The 18,486-nt window shown below is 41.3% G+C and overlaps 1 protein-coding gene across 4 annotated transcripts in view; it reads right to left on the reverse strand.

Moving 5' to 3' along the window:
* Positions 1 to 3,574: 3,574 nt before the first annotated feature.
* Positions 3,575 to 18,486, reverse strand: part of RALGPS2 (Ral GEF with PH domain and SH3 binding motif 2) — a 186,089-nt gene continuing 171,177 nt past the window's right edge. For all 4 annotated transcript variants that reach the window (XM_053243459.1, XM_053243456.1, XM_053243457.1 and 1 more), the window contains 3 exons: positions 14,497 to 14,602; positions 12,443 to 12,534; positions 3,575 to 8,975 (listed from right to left, as the gene is read on the reverse strand). In XM_053243459.1, coding sequence (XP_053099434.1) covers positions 8,946 to 8,975; positions 12,443 to 12,534; positions 14,497 to 14,602 — 228 coding nt within the window. In that variant the 3' untranslated portion in view covers positions 3,575 to 8,945. The remainder of the gene's footprint in view (positions 8,976 to 12,442; positions 12,535 to 14,496; positions 14,603 to 18,486) is intronic.

Below are 18,486 nucleotides of genomic sequence, written 5' to 3' on the forward strand. Positions count from 1 at the left end.
ATTGAGGTGTCCCTGTGTGTCCTCACTACAACTGCACCTCATTCGGTTCAAATGGGTAAGGCAGTCCACAAGTTAGCCAACTTGCACCTCAAATATTTATGCATCTGCCATCTTGAATCGGGGTGGATAACATCATCCCAAACTATGCCATTGAGGTGTCCCTACAGCTATAGCAAATTTGGTTCAAATTGGTTAGGCGGTTCACAAGTTAGCCCACTTACACCTCAAATGTTTACATGTCCGCCATCTTGAACTGGGGTGGATGACATCATCACAAACTATGCTGCTAAGGTGTCCCTATGTGTCCTTACAACTGTACCCAATTTGGTTCATATTGGTCCAGGCATTGTGAAGTTGATGTGGGGGGACACACACACGGAATGTCGGATGATCTCATAAGTCTACTGGAAAGTAGGCTAAAAAAGGCGATTGAGGGCAGGCATGGTAGAGGTCTATAAAATTGTGTGTCGAGAGTGGAGAGATTTTTCTCCCTCTCTCACAACACTTGAACAAGGGGTTACCCCATTAAATTGATCACTGGGAAATTTAGGACTGACAAAAAGAAGTACTTTTTCACAGAGTACATAATTATACTGTGGAACTCTTTGTCATGGGATGTGATGATGGTTACCAGCTTGGATGGCTTTATGCCAGGCTTAGACAAATTCATGGAGAACAGGCCTATCAATTTCTACTAGAGTTGAGGTCTATAGACTATCTCCAGGCTCAGAGGCAGGATGCCTCCATGTACCAGTTGCAGGGGAGCAATAGCCGGAGAGGAGACATGCCCTCCTCTCTTGCCTGTTGGCTTCTCAGAGGCATCTGGTAGGCCACTATGTGAAACAGGATGCTGGACTAGATGGGCCTTGAGCCTGATCCAGCAGGACTGTTCTTATTTTCTTATATCTAATGCATCTTCTCAGGGTTATTATGAGGATTAAGATTTCTGAACAATTTATATTGCTCTGAGTTCCTTCGAGGAAGGCTGAGATATACTTATCTATTGCACCAAAGGAGAATGGGATGCCAAATTTAAATAGTCAAGGCTGTTATGTTGAGAGAGAAGTTAGGCAGGTGCGAAAAAGACCTCCCTTGAGATTTTTTAAACACACATTTCTGCCTAGAGTTCCTCAGCTCCCAATTCAGACTCATCTGAAGTGTGGTGCCTTAGCTGTACCTCAGACACTGCCTGCCTGCAAGCACAAGACCCTGAGTGTATGTTTTGGAAGCAGGTCCTGTCAGAAAATCTGACAACTAAATTCTGTGGTGAGCACTACTGAAAGATTTTATGAGGAAAAGAAATCTTGGGGGAGGGGAAATGGGCAAACATTCCTCGACGAAATTAATTCCACATTACCGTTTAACCATATTAAATTCTTTACAGGATCGTAAAGTTCCATAATTTGGAAATAATGAAAAATTTGCTTCACCTCTCATACCCTCCCACCCACAAAACCTAAGAAAACCAAAACGGTGAGCCTAGATGTATATGGTACCATCAAGGAAATCAGAAGGGGGCTTTAGACCCACAGCCTGACAAGCAGTAATCAACACCATTTCTCAGGAAGAGCTACATGGTCCTGTTCCAAGAAGGTGTAATGCAGAGCAAATAGCCCAGAAGCCTGACACGCCAAGTGCAAAATAAAGGAGCAGTACCTGCGTCTCCATGTTCCTTTCAACATATTCATTTTACCACTTGAGTAAATAGTGACAAATCAAGTTTTTAAAAAAATGCCTTCTTGTCTGCGATAGGTCCAATTGATCTTAAGTATTAATGGCAAAGGAGATAAATTGGGTAATACAGTTTTAAAAAGAGAACACAAAATAAAAACCCATGCAGTATCTATGAACACAAATACCAGTCACATCTGGACAAACTACTTTCAGTTGAGAAAGTAGAGAGAGCCACTCGAGTTGTACTCTTGCTAATGCTAGACCTTCCTGAAACAGTCAATATGGTTAATCAAGAGGTACTCCAAAGGCAATGGTAGACCTGAAAAACATTCACAGTACTCCTCTGCAGGGATGTTCCTTGTTTTTAATCAAAGAAAATTAATGAGAGGCTATTTTTGTCTTAACCTGTCCATGTGGAGCCCATTCCTACAGAAGTCCACTATGTTCAGTTATCTATAAACCCTGTTGGTGAGATTGTATAAAGCTATGAGTGACAAACCAACTTATTTTAGTTGGTTTAAGTACAACATAATTGGATTATAGGAATGAAGCTGTGTCTCCATTAATAAACGGACACCTAGATGCATCTCCTTCCTCTAGCTCAGGCACAGCTGTTTCAATAAACTTCTGTTCATTGTGGCATGATGAATAAAGGTGAATTCAGGAGCAATGGCCAGCGAGACCTGTTACCTGAAGGATGACACCAGTCAGTGATGACACTATACTCCCTGTTCTGTAGCTAATCACCAATTTCATTTGGTGAGCAGTCTAGAATCAGATCTGCTGGATTATCACATAGCACGTGTCATTCATATTGTCCACTATATTGAGTCTAGAAAACCCAATGTAAAATGTGCTGGGTGAACTGTGCACTAGTAAGTGAATTGACATAACCCAAGTCATTACTGGATCTACTTGCACAAAAGATAGAATGGATGTGGACATTCCTGAAAACATGGAAATTTCTAAAGTGTTTGGCCATCAGTTACTGCTATAGTTCAACTAATTTTGGCACCCACATTTTTTAAAGGGACCCTGAACTTAAAAACAAACCCTTAATCACTGTTGTAGGTACATTAAACCTCATTCAGTGGCAAATAGAATGAGCACGTTTTACAGGAAATGTGACCTTGAACACATTTTGGGAGAGGTGGGCTTTGCCTTGTGACAGATATTTTTTCTGGCTGTAGATACTTTTCAGTATGTATGACTCCTTTGCCAAATTGCCACCAAAACCATAGTTATGATACAATCCTCATATGCCAAATTTTAAATACTTGGTATTGAACAACCGTGTTCCAAAATCATGTATATATGTATATTTAACGAGCAGTAAATAGAACAATGATTTTCAACCTTTTTAAATGAAGGAATCTGTGTAGCATTTGGCAATATCCAGCACAACCCTAACTCCTGCACCTGCCCTCTACCACAAAGTAAAACCAAAGTGAATTTAACAACTATAAAATATACAGGCAAAACATTGCGTACCAATTAATCCTAATTGGGGTGACTGGCTGGGGGAAGAGAAGTGCCTGAGGTGAGAGGTGGTAAGACTTCACAAAACCCTGGCTGAAAAGCAATGGTCTGTGAAGCTAGAAGAGTTTTGAGATGCCAGCATTTGTAATATTTTAGCGGGATTAATTGGATTTTATGTGGTTTTCAGCTATACTCAACACCCCAACTCTTCTGAATGCAGCATGCTCTGAAGTTGAAGAATCTATTTTCTTAGTTATTGGCGACAGTACATTTCCATATTGCCTTCCACTCAGCTACAAAACAGCTCATGACAGCCAACTTCCAGCTGATCCAAGGTGTTCCTCCATTTAAAGAAAACTGGCTCTGCACTTGAGACTGGTTGCAATACAAATGTGATTATGTAAAATGACAAGGCACATGGTCCAAATTTTAAGTAATTTATTTCAGTAGGAAAATTTTAAGTTCATACTTTAAGCCTCTTGAAATAGCTTATGCAAACACACAATTCAAATGCGCACACATGGTAAAGTACGAAAAATCAGAAGGAAAAAGAACTGCACATCACTCCTAGGAGGTCATAGTGCATTCAACCCCCATCAAAATGGGTGCTTCAGGTTAACAGGGGAAAAGATGCATTAAAAATGGCTTGTGTTTAGCATTCAGCACAATTTAGGACTTTTGCATTATGAACAGTTTGCATGTACGTGAATTGCGGTAGAATGTGAATGGCCATATTCATATTCATTTTAATTTTCTGTTAAACAGACAAAGGACACTAAACTCTCTTTCCCCTTTCTTCCAACTGACATGCTTGTGTTTATATACAGCTCTGGCGTAACTTAAGATGCAAATTTCTCCAGAAAGAGAAGATACCAATTGTCCATTGTACAGAGGAAAAGGGATACTCCTTTTGTTCCTTTGTCCTTTGACAATGAAGGGTTATGCATTCTGTCACAAGAATCGGCATGGTGTGAGCTGCAACTGCCTCTGTCTATTTGCAGCCCTTCCCTGAGGAAATTTCTTATGATACTGTAACATCCACCTTTATAAGCAAATCTTTACTTTTCACAGCTTGAAGCTACATATGAACAGTTTATCTGGCCGGTCATATTAGTGACTGATAAAGAGGCTCTCTCTTTCAAAATATATATTGAATTATAAAACCTGTTATGAAAATGGCGTTTCCCTCTGAATTGTCCAAAAAACCATAACTAATGGATGTGGCCCTTTCAGAGTTTGTTTTGTAATGGCAAGCACACTTCATGTAGAAACAAGTTTAAACACAAAAAGCCAAACAATAGGAACACAGTTCTGATTTCCTCATGAGTGCCATTCGGTAACTAAGCCTCCCCATCCCACTACCATAGCGAACATTCTTTAAATGTAGCTACTTGAATTCAGATATGTCCTAACCTACTTTAAAACTTTGGGTCTGTTCGTATGATGCTAGCTTTGATTATTATGGGAAGCTAACTTAGTTCATATATCATGTGATTTTTGCTGGTCTAAACCTCCGCAGATTCTGAAAAAGCTCTTTCAGACATTCACTCCAGTGATAAGCTCATACATGTGGTAGCAACAGAGGTTGGACCAGTGTGAAGAGCCAGCTCACATGTTATGATATTTGTGTGGTGGCATGTGCATATATCCCTCATGTCCAGCAGCTTTCTGCCATAGTGAATGTCTGAAATGATCCCAAACACAAATGTAGATATTTGGTGTTTTTAAAAACCACAACCCTAGTGGAATACATTAAAGCTTGCCCTGTTTAATGGAAAAGGTCATTGGGTCCACTACTGCAGCAATCCTGAATTTCAAAACACAACAGAGGCAAGAACAATGGAACAATTCCACTGGCTGCACAAGTTCCATTCATTTAATTGGGGTTTGAATGGGGCTCCTGCAAAAACCCAATTTGCATGAATTGGGGAATGCTTAGCCGATTATGGTGCTGGGTGGACTGCCCCCTTGGTCTTCAAACAGGTCAATAAGGCACTGGCAAAAATTTATGCAAATATAAAATGCCCATCATCCCATGATGGGCAGGAAATGCTATTCTCCTTCAAAGGAACAGTTTGCATTTGCTTATAATTATAATGGCATCTTTTAAACACAAGCCATTTTTAATGGGGGAAAGGGAGCAACCTGGAAATCACAAAATCTTGAAAGACTGACTTTTCAAGGAAACGATGACTGTTTAGTACCAGTTTTAGTGTCCTCAGGCTTTCATAGCAGGCAGTATACAAGTGGGGTTACTAATGCTTTGGAATGAAAAAGAAATATGTACAAAAAGAAAAGAAGAGAAAGATGCAACTGGAAGAGCCATAGGAAGATCACTCCGTGACTAAACTTAATCTGAAGCAGATTTGTGTATGTCTGACTATTTTAAAGAAACATGCTTCAAAATTAGTAAGTAAACAATAAACTTCACTTAATCCTACTATATTTGTTTAGATTGCTCTTGACTTCAAGCAGTATTGTGCCTCTAGTACCAACATTCACAATAAATTTTGGTTATTCAAATATAATCATATCAAGAGCTTATGCAAGTTCTCTCAGAGTCATTTCCCCCCTACAGTCTCCATGTAGGAAAATATGTCTCCGCCAAGGTCACAACATTTGCATCAATTTAACATGTTAAATCACATTATTTCCCCTGTCTACATGGAGATTCTCTCAAGGTAGGAAAAATGTAATGTGAGAGCAGCCCTGAGTTGCACTTTCATAAAATGGAAACTCCCTTGTGGCTTGGCTGAGTCATGCCATCAGACTGCCTTTCTATTAAATCTCAGCCTACCTTCTACCGTAAGTCAACATGCCAAGAAGAAGTGAGCTGGGATAGTAGATTGTGCGTTACCCACCAAAACAAAAGATTAATGCTTAATGTCTGGAAAATGAAGGAAACTGGCACACTGACTTGTTGTGAGATCAGCCTTAAGTTGAGGTGTGTGACAGACATAGCTATGAGAGCCGATATATGTGATTAAACTGGCAATGTTTTTATATTCAAGATAGTTGGACCTGTTTAGTGAGATTTTTCTATTTTATAATTAAAGAGAATATATTTTGCCCTTTGAATTAAAAATTCCTTGTAGGATATTTCAAAGCATCTTATTTTAAAAATGACTCATCAGACTCAAGGTACAAACTGAGTCACTGTAGCACAAGCAATGTTCCCATGGTTTTGCTCACAGAAATCAGGCACATGACTCAGGGATTACATAAACTCCAGTTGTGTGGACCATTTTGTAAAAATTCTAACATATGCATAGACTCCCAAATGACTTGATTTGGTGTATGTGGAATAATAAAAACTCACCCTTAGAAAAATATAGCTATACTGTATACTGAGCAGTCAGTGTTTTGGAAGGTAGCTTATTTTCGAATCATCCTTGCCAAATAAAGTTTGTTAGAGACAAAATACTTGTGTTAAAATCTAAACAGCTAGCTCAGTTCTAAAAAGTACCTGTGGTAGTGATCAACACACTTCATTCGGACACAGATGGAGTCAAATGTTTACAGGTGGGGAGGGGCGGTTTCTGATGTTTAACTCATCTCTTTCAAAATAAATACTGAAATCTATTGGAATTCATAGTACTGATCTGGGAAATTTCAAGTCACTGAGATTTAAAATACATTTGGTAGCAAACTGTAGATGTTATTAATTAGTTCTTTCTATCAGTAGTATCTTTTTTAAAAGTCCTAATGTTTCTTTATAAAAAGGAAGTATAAAGGAAATCTTAAGAGTGAAGACTATTTTTCTTCTCAAGTTTTTTTTTGGGGGGGGGTGGGGGTGGGGGGGAGGAAGGAGGAGGAAAATGTGCTATCTGTAAAAATATTTTTGAAAGGTTGTTCATGACAAATCAATCATTCCCCAAAGCCTGGAATGGTTCAGTACTTGTGTGCAATGTCCCAAAATTAATATAGGGTTAAAAAAGCATGGAATGTATGTAAGTTAGCTGAACACCCTTTCTTTTATTCCCATAAACCAGTTTAAGCAGTTTCATTTTCAGTGCTCATATGAATGTATTACATTTGAAGTTTGATAGAAACAAAAATAGCTGAAAGGAAGCCAGGCTCACATTGAATGCTTAGTTGTAATACTGCTTTCCCCATCCTTTGAAGCTCTGGGGATATGAGAAGGCTATTAGAAGAAACAAACCAGTAGCTGAGCTGGCTTTAAGCCAATTTATATTTTTTTCTTGGTGTCCTGTCTTCATGGAAACACCCCTCGTCCCCCTGGGTTTAAAGTATAACTGCTGCAATTAATGGTCTCGTGAACACCACAAAAACATGTCAGCATTGCAGCCAACCACATTCTGAAAAGCCTTCAAGAACCAATTGAAGGACATGGAGTGCTATGGTCTGGAAATGTATGGAAACCATCGAAGGCCTATTTAACCTACTAAAAACCCAATAAAGCCACCGCATGAAGAACAGTACTGTGGATTGTTCCTGTCAATTTAGCAAATCTGCTTCATGTGCAGCTCCCAGTTGCATGTTTCTACTCATACAAACATTAGCAAAAATTAGGTAAGTAAGCCTGCAAGGTATCTACATTAGTGTTCTACCCCCACCCCCACTTTCTTCTGTTTAAAAAAGTAAATTCCACAGGGTTAGCTTCCACAGTACAAAAAAGTATACATTTTACAGTGTTTTTTAAAAAAACGTATTCTGAAAAGAAACACACAGTAACTTAAAAAAGAAAAGAAAAACAAGTTGTGCAAACTCTATACAGTAATACTGCTGGCTATGAAGATGTGTCTACCAAACACCCAACATGGGTTATTGTGGGAGAAGCGTAAACTAAAAGTGACTTAGAACAACCAAGTCTCTCTTCATGAAATACACTACTACAAGGTCAGAACTGAATATTCATTCCTCAAGAATAAAGAATGGGATATAAATTAAAGGTGTTTAAACACTGAATATTTTTAGAGGAAGAAAAAGAAGCAGAAATACTCAAAATAAGAGTGTGGCCTGTTTGAAAATATATTGAGGAAGAAAAACTCAGTTCTGACACAGTGAAAGCTATCCAGAGCTTGCTTTCAAATATCCTGCAAATGATTTCTATCAGGAAATTCACAGCCGAGGATTCTAAGAGAATTGTGTTTAAACACTCAACCATTGTGCCACTTCTAGGAAAGAAAACCCCCACACAATAACAAGTTGTCACAAGTCAGTGCTTTGTGAGAAGAGAAGAAACTTGAATATATTACAATTCTCAAATTCCAAGCCTAAACAAATTAAATCGTCTTCCCAATTACCTGGCCCAACAAGAGCTACTGTGAGGGATGCTGGTACACCCTTAAAAAATGTACAAGTGACATATATGCAAACCTACACCTTGAAACAACCCTTTTGCAGTACAGGATCCACTCTTTTACAAGAAAAATTGCAAAAAAGTTGTGTTTTTAAATTCAAACCAATGTTAAAACAAATGCAAACTAGCTACAACCTATTTAACTCAAGCACAGCACCATCAGAGATTTCTCACACACACTATTTGGTGTTTCATGTTGGTTTTGCTTTCATTCTTTAAGGCAGTGGTCTCCACAGGTCAGTTCAGAGAATATTACGCAGCAGTATGGTCCATGGCAGGTCATGTTGCAAATCCATCCCCTGAACGCTTAGTGCTTTTTGTGTTTGTTCATTTAGTACTTCAGAGCTGTGAAACTCTGTTTACCGACTTTGTTCTGGCACAGAAATATAGCTGGCATGCTCTCTCCAGGATCTCTCTTCTCAAACAGCATTCAAAAGTGTCATCTCATTGAGGTTTGGAAGAAGTGTAGTCACTCAAAGGTCATCAAGTTGGCAGGAACCTAAGAACACATGCAATAATTTGTATAGAAAATTATAGGCTATGGCCCTTATAGGGGTGCCCCCTCGACTTTGGGGCACAGGTCTGTGATCCTACAGCCTCTGCTGTCTCTGGCGGTCCCTAAATTATCCACCCAGCCGCAGCGTGCTTGCCCTGAGCACTACTCAGGCCAGCCTCTCTCTCCGACTCGAAGCGGTACGCCTGCCTCCGAGTCTGACCTGTCACGCCCTGCCCTTTCCTGAGCAGCTGCATGCTGTTTCTGTTTCAGCATGTGTCGCCACGCCCACATGGAGACAGCCCAGGGACCAAGACAGAGCTGCAAGTGCAAGGGGTCCTCTTGGGATGATGGAGGTGGAAACATGGGGGCTAAGCTGCCGCTTTGCTTTGTGCTTCCTCAGCCTGCTTGAAATTGTGGGGATGGCAAAGCCCGTGTCCCACCACTGCCCCTCAATGAGCAGAGCACGCTGCACAAGGGAGCAGTGATTGCTTTGGCCAGGGTTGAGGTGGGGGTGGGTGAGCAGCACAGCACCACCCCTTCCTTTGCGCCATGTTTCTGGGATGGGCTTTACGGCTGGGTCAGTAGAGCCCATCAGCAGCAGGTGATACTTGGCAGAGGGCTTTTTCAGCTGTGGTAGCCAAGTTTTGGAACATCCTCCCAGAAGAGGCATGCAAACTTTTGGGTTTCACGTAACTGTACCTTGGGATTATTGTTAAACAAAAAAGAAATAACAGAAAGGGGGATTTAAAGAAGATTCAAATGACTGCAGCCTTTTGGTGCCACATGATCATGCTTTGAGCTTTTGCACTGGGCACAAACTATATTAGGTTTGCTACATCAAAGAGCATTCTGAATCACCATATGTATTGCAGCATAGTATCTACTGTGCAACATCTGTGCACAGTATCTGTGCAATATCAACAACTGTGCAATATCAGCAACATCTGTTCTCTTCGCCCCACTCCCCCGCCTTAACACTGAGCCTGGGAAGAGTTCTTATGACTTCAATGCTGTTCAGGCCCTCAAGAACCCACGTGTTAAAAACACTCTGTGCGTGTGTGTGTGTGTGTGTGTGTGTGTGTGATGCTTATCTTGTAGTGCCAGGGTGGGGGTGGGGGTGGAGGTGGAGGCAAAAGGCCTTTAGGTCCAGGCTCCGAGCAATGTTACATGGGTAGTGCTGTGCTATTGGTGTTACCCTGATCAGCATGTGAGCCAGTGAATATATCCAAGAACAGATTTATGACCCTTGTGTAGAATTCAAACCTGAAATGGTACATCTGACCTTAATTTGAACCAAGACTCACTACCAGATTTCAATTTCTATTATTATTATTATTATTTATTTAATTTATATCTTGCCCAACTCCAAAGGCTCTAGGCAGTTCACAAAAAGCTTAGCCATGAATATTTGAAGGAATAAAGGAGGCTCTGAGCAATTGAAAAGTTCTTCTCTTCACCACTGAGTAGTAGCAGACACCGCCAGGGCCCAAACAGATCCAGAGTCAGTGCTCAGTTGCCACTCACCTAAACCTTACTGGCAAGGGCACCTCTCCTGGGAAGGGAAACTAGAAAAGGGTCTTTGATGACTATCGTGGTAGAAAAGCAGGTTCATTTGAGAGAAGGTGATCCTTCAGACCAGTCTAGTTACGACAATCTTTATAATGTTTAACTGGTCCCATAATGTAGTCTAATATCTTAGTCAGAATTTAGAAACACCACTACAACAGTATTTTATGCATAGCTTCAGAAAGGATATGCTTTTAATGCTGCCTGTTGACATTTAAATTTCACAGGACAGAGCCTAATCTGTTCTATATGATATAATCATATCCAGAGGCGCTCTAACCCCTGGACATTGAGGCCCCAGTCCATGACCTCCAAATGGCCGGAGGGGCCTCCTGCAACCACCCCATGCCTGCCACCACGAACTTCCAGTGTTAGTTCAGAGAAAAAACACCCAGCTGCTGCGCGGCCAAGGGGTGGCTGCCGGGGGTTCGGCCGAGCAGTCTTTTTCTGCCCTCCAGTGGTGGCATTGGCTGGAGCGACGCTGGGCCTGTCCGTTCGGCCCAGAGTCTCACGGGCTTGTGACGATCTTGCTCAACTGTGCCGGTGCGCCTTGCAGTTAGCAAGAGATGCTGGCCCGAACGGACAGGTCCAGTGTAACTCCGGCTGCTGCTGGAGGGGGGAGAAGGACTGCTCAACTGACCCTCCGGCAGCCACCCCTAGGCTGCGCAGCAGCTGAAATTTAAAAAAACCTCAACAGATGAGGTTTGATGCGGCAGGAGGTCCCCCCCAAGTATGTTTTGAAGGGCCTCACACTAGGGGGATGCCAAGATGACCTAGGTGCACCCCTGGTCAGATCCAATGATCACACTGAGAAGAAAGTGCATATGTAGGATAACATGATACTACAATATCTCAGTTCCTTGGGAGTTGGAGATTCAGACTCCCTTCCTCCAAAGTGTGTGCATGTGTGAGCTCTATTAGCAAAAAACTGAAATTGTGTTTGTGGAAAAGCATTATCCTGCTACATTTCAGATACTGGGTCGAGTGACTTTGGATAATAATGAATAGATCACGTTCAGAAGGAATAAAAAGATGGAAAGATAGTCAAATCTGGAGAAGATTCTTTGAATAGTACAACTGCAAAGTATAACAGCTGTACAAGAGTGAGACTATAAATATCTTTGGGGTGGAATTAGGAGGAGGAGGTGGTGTTAGTTTCAGAGGATGTATAAAATGTTAAGAATTGTTTGAGTGTTATGGTGATAATGCAATGTTTGTTGGATACAATATAAATAAATATTAATTTACAATAGAGAAGACAATTTCATTTTCCTTGGAAAATACCAATATACTAGTGGAAACCTTTAGCCATCTTTCACAACCCTGCTGAAGGCCACAAAAACTGATCATAAAAACAATAGCTTTTGATTCCATCTACAGAAGCCATTTAAAGTCTTATCTACTAAAATAGTGCATATTTTTTTCATGTTGTACTTCAGGTTTCTCATGTGCTTAAATATATGTGATGGGAAACAAGTACAGACCAGTGTTCCCTCTAAGGCCTGCACACATGCCTGTGCTTACAAGTTTTTTGATGTCCGTTCAGTGAATTTTCGATCCCGCTCAGGTTGAAACAGCAAGGCCCTGCTCTGAATGCACATGCGCACACACTGACTTGATACTCCCACCCACAACAAAACTCATTCCGCACATAGATGAAAAAAGTTAGAGAGAACACTAGTACAGACCAGAAGCTCATCCTACATACATGAATGCACACCCATTATTATAAGGAAATTATCTACCTTAGAAGGATCTGACTCATCCTGTTCAGAGTGCTGTCAGGGATAATGGAGACTAATATGTTAACTGAACACTAGCTGTTCTATGTGAGGCTGTTTTGATTTTATATAGAATTATTTAACACCTAGTGACTTGCCAAAGCATAATGCTTTCTCTCTCACCTGCTGTCTGTTGCTTTGGCAGGCAGCACTCAGATGCTTGAACCACAGCATTGCATTCATTCTGTTACCAGCTTGAAACTTGTAGGAGTTCCCTAAAGGAGAAAAGGGAAAACTTCCTATTAAAATATTGAAAAGCATACAATACTTAAAATTAACAAGAAATTTGAATAAAAAACATCACAAATACATCACCTATACAATGGACATGAGAGAAAAATCAAAACCAACACGTAAATCCTAAGAAGGACTGCAAATTTTTAGTTATGATGTTAAAGAGGAGCAGACCAAACACAATTTATGCATAACCAAGAAAGTGTAGAAGTCAAGTCTGCTACAAAGAAATCATTAAAAGATGCATTAGAACCAGCCCAGACTATAATAAGTTGATTGGAATGCTTGAACAAATTGGCCCCCTTAAGGAGTACAGGTGTTTGTTGTATGACCTTTATATAAACATTAACAACTTGAAGGGAAAACCAGAATGATAGAATGGAGGCAGAAAAATCCCACCCCTGAGTGAACTATTTTGGCTGCTTTAATTGTTAGTTCACGTAACAGGAGGTCTCCCACACTCAAGGGGCAGAAACTCAGCAGGTGAGCCCCTCCTGAGGCTTGCTTGTGGTGCAGAGGAGGTTGGCTCCTCCCTGCCTCCACTCCTCTTTCCATGTCCCGGACTGCTGCACTCTTCTGTTGCTCCTCCTTCCTGATCTCCAAGCCTCAGAATTGGAGGGGGGGGACGGGGTCACCTATGACCTCCTCTTCCATTCTCTGCTCACAGGACCACAGCTACAGAGATGCTTCCTCCTCAATGGTTTCCTTCCTTCAGACAAGTATGCTGTAGCAAGTGCTGGCAACCTGCTGCTGAAAGTGGGCAGGGTTCTGTCAAAATCACTAGTATGCTGGGCTGAAGAACTTGATCCTTCATATCAATTGCTATCCTCATATCAATTATTATCCATCAATTTCCCTTTGCTATTTTTCAAGTCATAAAGGGAACTGACCACAGATATTTTTATTTTCAAATAAAGATCTGGGCATCCATTCTAGATGCCTCAACATATTAAAAAAGCATTGATGAGTGGTTTTAATAATTAGGATTGAAATTCTTTTCAGCCTCAGTGCTATTCTGACAAAATGGTTCATATAAACTATTTCAAAATGTAGTTTTAAAAAATAGCAAAGCAAATGGGTCTTGGAAAGTGGACTGGAAAAGTCACACAAATATTTAGCAGCAGTGCTTAGTTAATTTGTTTCATATGTCTGCCTGCCTACACACACACACACACACACACACACTCACTCCATAACAAAAAATGTTGCATCAGATCTGAAATCTGCACGCTGGTGAGGAAGGACAGAGATTAGGGTACTCATGGGAAGCAGGAAGGTGAATGTAGGTTTGGGAAGGTCTTGTCAGAACACTTTTGTTTTCTTGTGTGGTATAAAATATTTCGTTGTTTCCACAATATTTTCTTTCTTTTTGTTAAAGTTTGTTTCTTTTTAGGATATTCCTTCCCTTGTTTTTGTGTTTGGTATTTCCTCTACCTCTTTTATGTATATAGCCTGTGCCTTGCATAACTTGATACGAAGTGCCACCCTTTAGCTCCACATGGCTTTCTTGCCAAACTGGGGTAGAGAGAAAGAGTTAAAACCCATATTTCCATGCCTCAGTCTTGATCTGGACTGAGTGTTTATTTTTACTTTAAGGTAAACCCCAAAGAAAATGACGACACATTTAACATGTTGAAGTCGGCTCTGTTTTTGAATTGTGAAGTGGGATATACCTTTTTAAACAGAGAAAGAATTTTTCCTCAAAAATCTTCATCAAGTCTGGGCAGGTAACACAAATTTCACAAGTAGAGATGTTACAAGCTTAACATGAAGCTGACTAATGTCAAATTCATTTGCAACAATTCTTTGCTTATATTCAATTATTTCTACAACAAACAGCAAACCACCACAAAAACCAAAAATCCAACTCTCTCTCAACCCCATCTCAAAAAACTACCCACTTGTTATAATCATTGCTGAAAACTAGTTTGAATATTACTGACCTTTTTCAGAATCTGTGAGCAGGAAGAGGTCTGGATGTTCCGGATCATCAGCCATCATGACCATCCATCCCACTACTGACACATTCTTACTTGGTGTAGATTTGAACTGAAACAAACCAATACACCGCATATGTTGATGGAAAACAAAAGGACTCATCCAGATTTGCATGAAGTGATGCAAAAAAAAAAAAAAAAAAGAAGAAGAAGAAGAAGAAGAAAGTGCAAAAGTAGCACTGGCTTTGCATGCTATTACACAGTAATGCAAAACAGCTGTAAAAATGGCAATGGATTATTACTTTTCATAGACTTGTTCTGGAACTATAGACTGACCCAATCTATTCAACAGATAACACATCTCTAACTGGAGATAGTACAGAAGCAGCCAGCTGCTGTATGCTCCAGCCACTAGCTGGAAAGGCACCAATTATCAGATAGGTAAAACATATTGAGGAGATAGAAGATACACGTAAGGGTTGTGGGGCAAGCTAGAGTCAAGCTCTTCCAGGGTACCCTACTGGTTATTTTATTTATTTATTTATTTATTTATTTAATTAATTTTATTTCTATACCACCCTTCCAAAACTGGCTCAAGGCAGTTTACATCAAAATAAAAACAACTAAAATCAATTAACAGTTAAAACCAGAAACTATAAAGCCAACATAAAATCATTAACAATTAAAACATTTAAAACAGTGTTTTAAAAACCCTGGAAAACCAGGCCAAACAGAAAGGTTTTAAGGGCTCTCCTGAAGGCCAACAATGAACTCAAACTACAGATTTCTGCAGGGAGTGCATTCCACAGCCCAGGTGCAGCTACAGAGAAGGCCCGCCTCTGAGTTGCCACCAGACGTGCTGGTGGTAACTGAAGATGGACCTCCTCAGATAACCTTAACATGCGGTGGGGATCATGCAGAAGAAGACACTCTCTAAGATAACTCGGACCTAAGCCGTTCAGGGCTTTAGAGGTAATAACCAGCACTTTGTATTTTGTCTGGAAACATATCGGCAGTCAGTGTAACTGTTTCAAAACAGGCATAATACCATCTCCCCGGGTTGCCCTAGAGACCAATCTGGCTGCTGCATTTTGAACTAACTGAAGTTTCTGAACTATGTCCAAAGACAGCCCCACGTAGAGTGCAGTGCACTGTTTTGAGGTCATCCTCTACAAGGAATGGACACAGCTGTTGAATCAGCCGAAGCTAATAGAAAGTACTCCTGGACATAGCCTCCACCTGAGATACTAAGGTGAAGCCTGGGTCTAGGAGTACTCCCAAGCTGCGTACCTGCTCCTTCTCGGGGAGTGCAACCCCATCCAGCACAGAAAGCTCTAACACAGATTCTGAGCCCCTTCAATAAGCACCTCCATCTTGCTTGGATTCAGTTTCAATTTGTTATCCCTCAACTAGCCCATTACTGCCTGTAGGGAATGAATTCCATTTCCTGATGATGAAGATGAAAAGAGGAAGTAGATTTGGGTGTCATCAGCATACTGATAACACCCAGCACCAAATCTCTTGATTACCTCACCCAGCGGTTTCATCTAGATATTAAAAAGCATTAGTGACTGAATGGAGCTCTGAAGGACTAGATAGAGCAGCTCCCCTTTTGAGGAGCAACTGTCACCAAGCTTCACCATCTGGAATCTACCCGATAGGCATGGAACCACTGCAAAGCACTGCCCCCTATCCCCAACTCCCCCAGGCAATCCAGAAGGACAACATAGTCGATAGTATTGAACGCTGCCAAGACATCCAGAAGAATGAGGTTATGAATAGAGTTAGAAACAGTGTTGATGACCTATATTATATAGAGTTGTGAATAGCAATACCACAATTCAGGAATAGTAAAAAGATTTTGTATTAGGACCAATCATACTTCTCAAGTAATGTGAAGTCTACCAGAATTTATCTTCAGGTTGGATGTTAAGGAAGGAAAAAGTAGGGAAAGGCGAGAAAATAAAAAGTTGCTCGACATTATTTGCTCAACCTTGAGCCATACTTGAAAACTTGCACACATTATAACTTTTAGCTAATCCTAATAGATATGGCATTCTATCATCCCTGAATGGAAGTTTCCTAATAGACCAACACAACTAGTGTGTTTTTGTCTATAATTCAGTAAAGTGATCTCAAACAATATAAGATCCTAAGAATTGTTTTTCTGGATCAGACCAGAAGCAAGGTACATCTAGTCCAGCATTTTGTTTCCAAAAAGGGCCAGACTCCTCTAGCAAGCTCACAAACAGGGCATGAAGGCTGTTTCCAGCATGTGGTATTCACAGGCACAGTTCAGTTTACTTCTGTCGGCTAACAGCCATTAATATGCCTATTTGTTTAATTCTTAAAGTACACTGGAACAATATATGTGTGGGTCCGGAAAGACAAGAAGGGACAGAAAAATGGATAGATGCTGTGAGAAATGTTGTTCAATGAGAAATCTGTTTGTGGATCAGGACTAGGGATGTGCAAAAAATTTCGGGCACAGAACGATCTGTGCCCGAAACGAGCAATTTCGGGTGATTCGGGGCCGAACCGAATCACCCCCGATGTCCCCCGATATTTTTCGGGCCTGAGCCGAATCACCCGAATTTCGGGCATGAAAAATTCGGGTGATTCGGTTCATGGTTGATTTGGGGGGATTTTTTGAAGTTTTAGTGACTTTGGGGCAGTTCGGGGGCATAGCATGGGATCTGGGCAAAAAGAGTGGGGTGGGGTGGTAGTGCCTAATGGGTGCAGGCTACCACCCCAATTTCAGGGGGATTGGGCAAAGGGCTGATTTTTGGGGAATTTCTGAAGTTTTCATGTCTTGATTGGGGCAGATTGGGGCAGAAAGTGGAGACTGGGGCAGAATAGTGGGGTGGGGTGGTAGTGCCTAATGGGTGGAGGCTACCACCCCAATTTCAGGGGGATTGGACAAAGGGCTGATTTTTTGATAATTTTTGAAGTTTTAGTGACTTTGGGGCAGTTTGGGGGCAGAAAGTGGATCTGCCCCAAAAGAGTGGGGTGGGGTGGTAGTGCCTAATGGGCGGAGGCTACCACCCCAATTTCAGGGGGATTGGGCAGAGGCCTGATTTTTTGGGAATATTTGAAGTTTTGGTGTCTTTGGGGCAGATTGGGGGCAGAAAGTGGATCTGCCCCAAAGGAGTGGGGTGGGCTGGTAGACAGTGCCTAATGGGTGGAGGCTACCACCCGTCCCCAATTTCAGAGTGATTGGGCAGAGGGGTGAATTTTGGTGAATTCTGAGGTTTGTCTTCATAAGGTGAAGTGTGCTAAATTGATTACTTCCTCATATTCATAGTAATTGAGAGTGTGAAAAAGTGAAAGTGGGGTCATGAGAGTTGTCTGATTGAAAAAAATCTCATTTGGTGTGAATTCTCATTCTATCATAGCAAATGAGATTTTTTTCAATTAGACAACTCTCATGACCCCACTTTCACTTTTTCACACTCTCAATTACTATGAATATGAGGAAGTAATCAATTTAGCACACTTCACCTTATGAAGACAAACCTCAGAATTCACCAAAATTCACCCCTCTGCCCAATCACTCTGAAATTGGGGACGGGTGGTAGCCTCCACCCATTAGGCACTGTCTACCAGCCCACCCCACTCCTTTGGGGCAGATCCACTTTCTGCCCCCAATCTGCCCCAAAGACACCAAAACTTCAAATATTCCCAAAAAATCAGGCCTCTGCCCAATCCCCCTGAAATTGGGGTGGTAGCCTCCGCCCATTAGGCACTACCACCCCACCCCACTATTCTGCCCCAGTCTCCACTTTCTGCCCCAATCTGCCCCAAAGACATGAAAACTTCAGAAATTCCCCAAAAATCAGCCCTTTGCCCAATCCCCCTGAAATTGGGGTGGTAGCCTGCACCCATTAGGTAATACCACCCCACCCCACTCTTTTTGCCCAGATCCCATGCTATGCCCCCAAACTGCCCGAAAGTCACTAAAATTTCAAAAATTCCCCAAAAATCAGCCCTTTGCCC

This window comes from Hemicordylus capensis, chromosome 4, assembly GCF_027244095.1.
Source record: "Hemicordylus capensis ecotype Gifberg chromosome 4, rHemCap1.1.pri, whole genome shotgun sequence".
NCBI lineage: Eukaryota > Metazoa > Chordata > Lepidosauria > Squamata > Cordylidae > Hemicordylus > Hemicordylus capensis.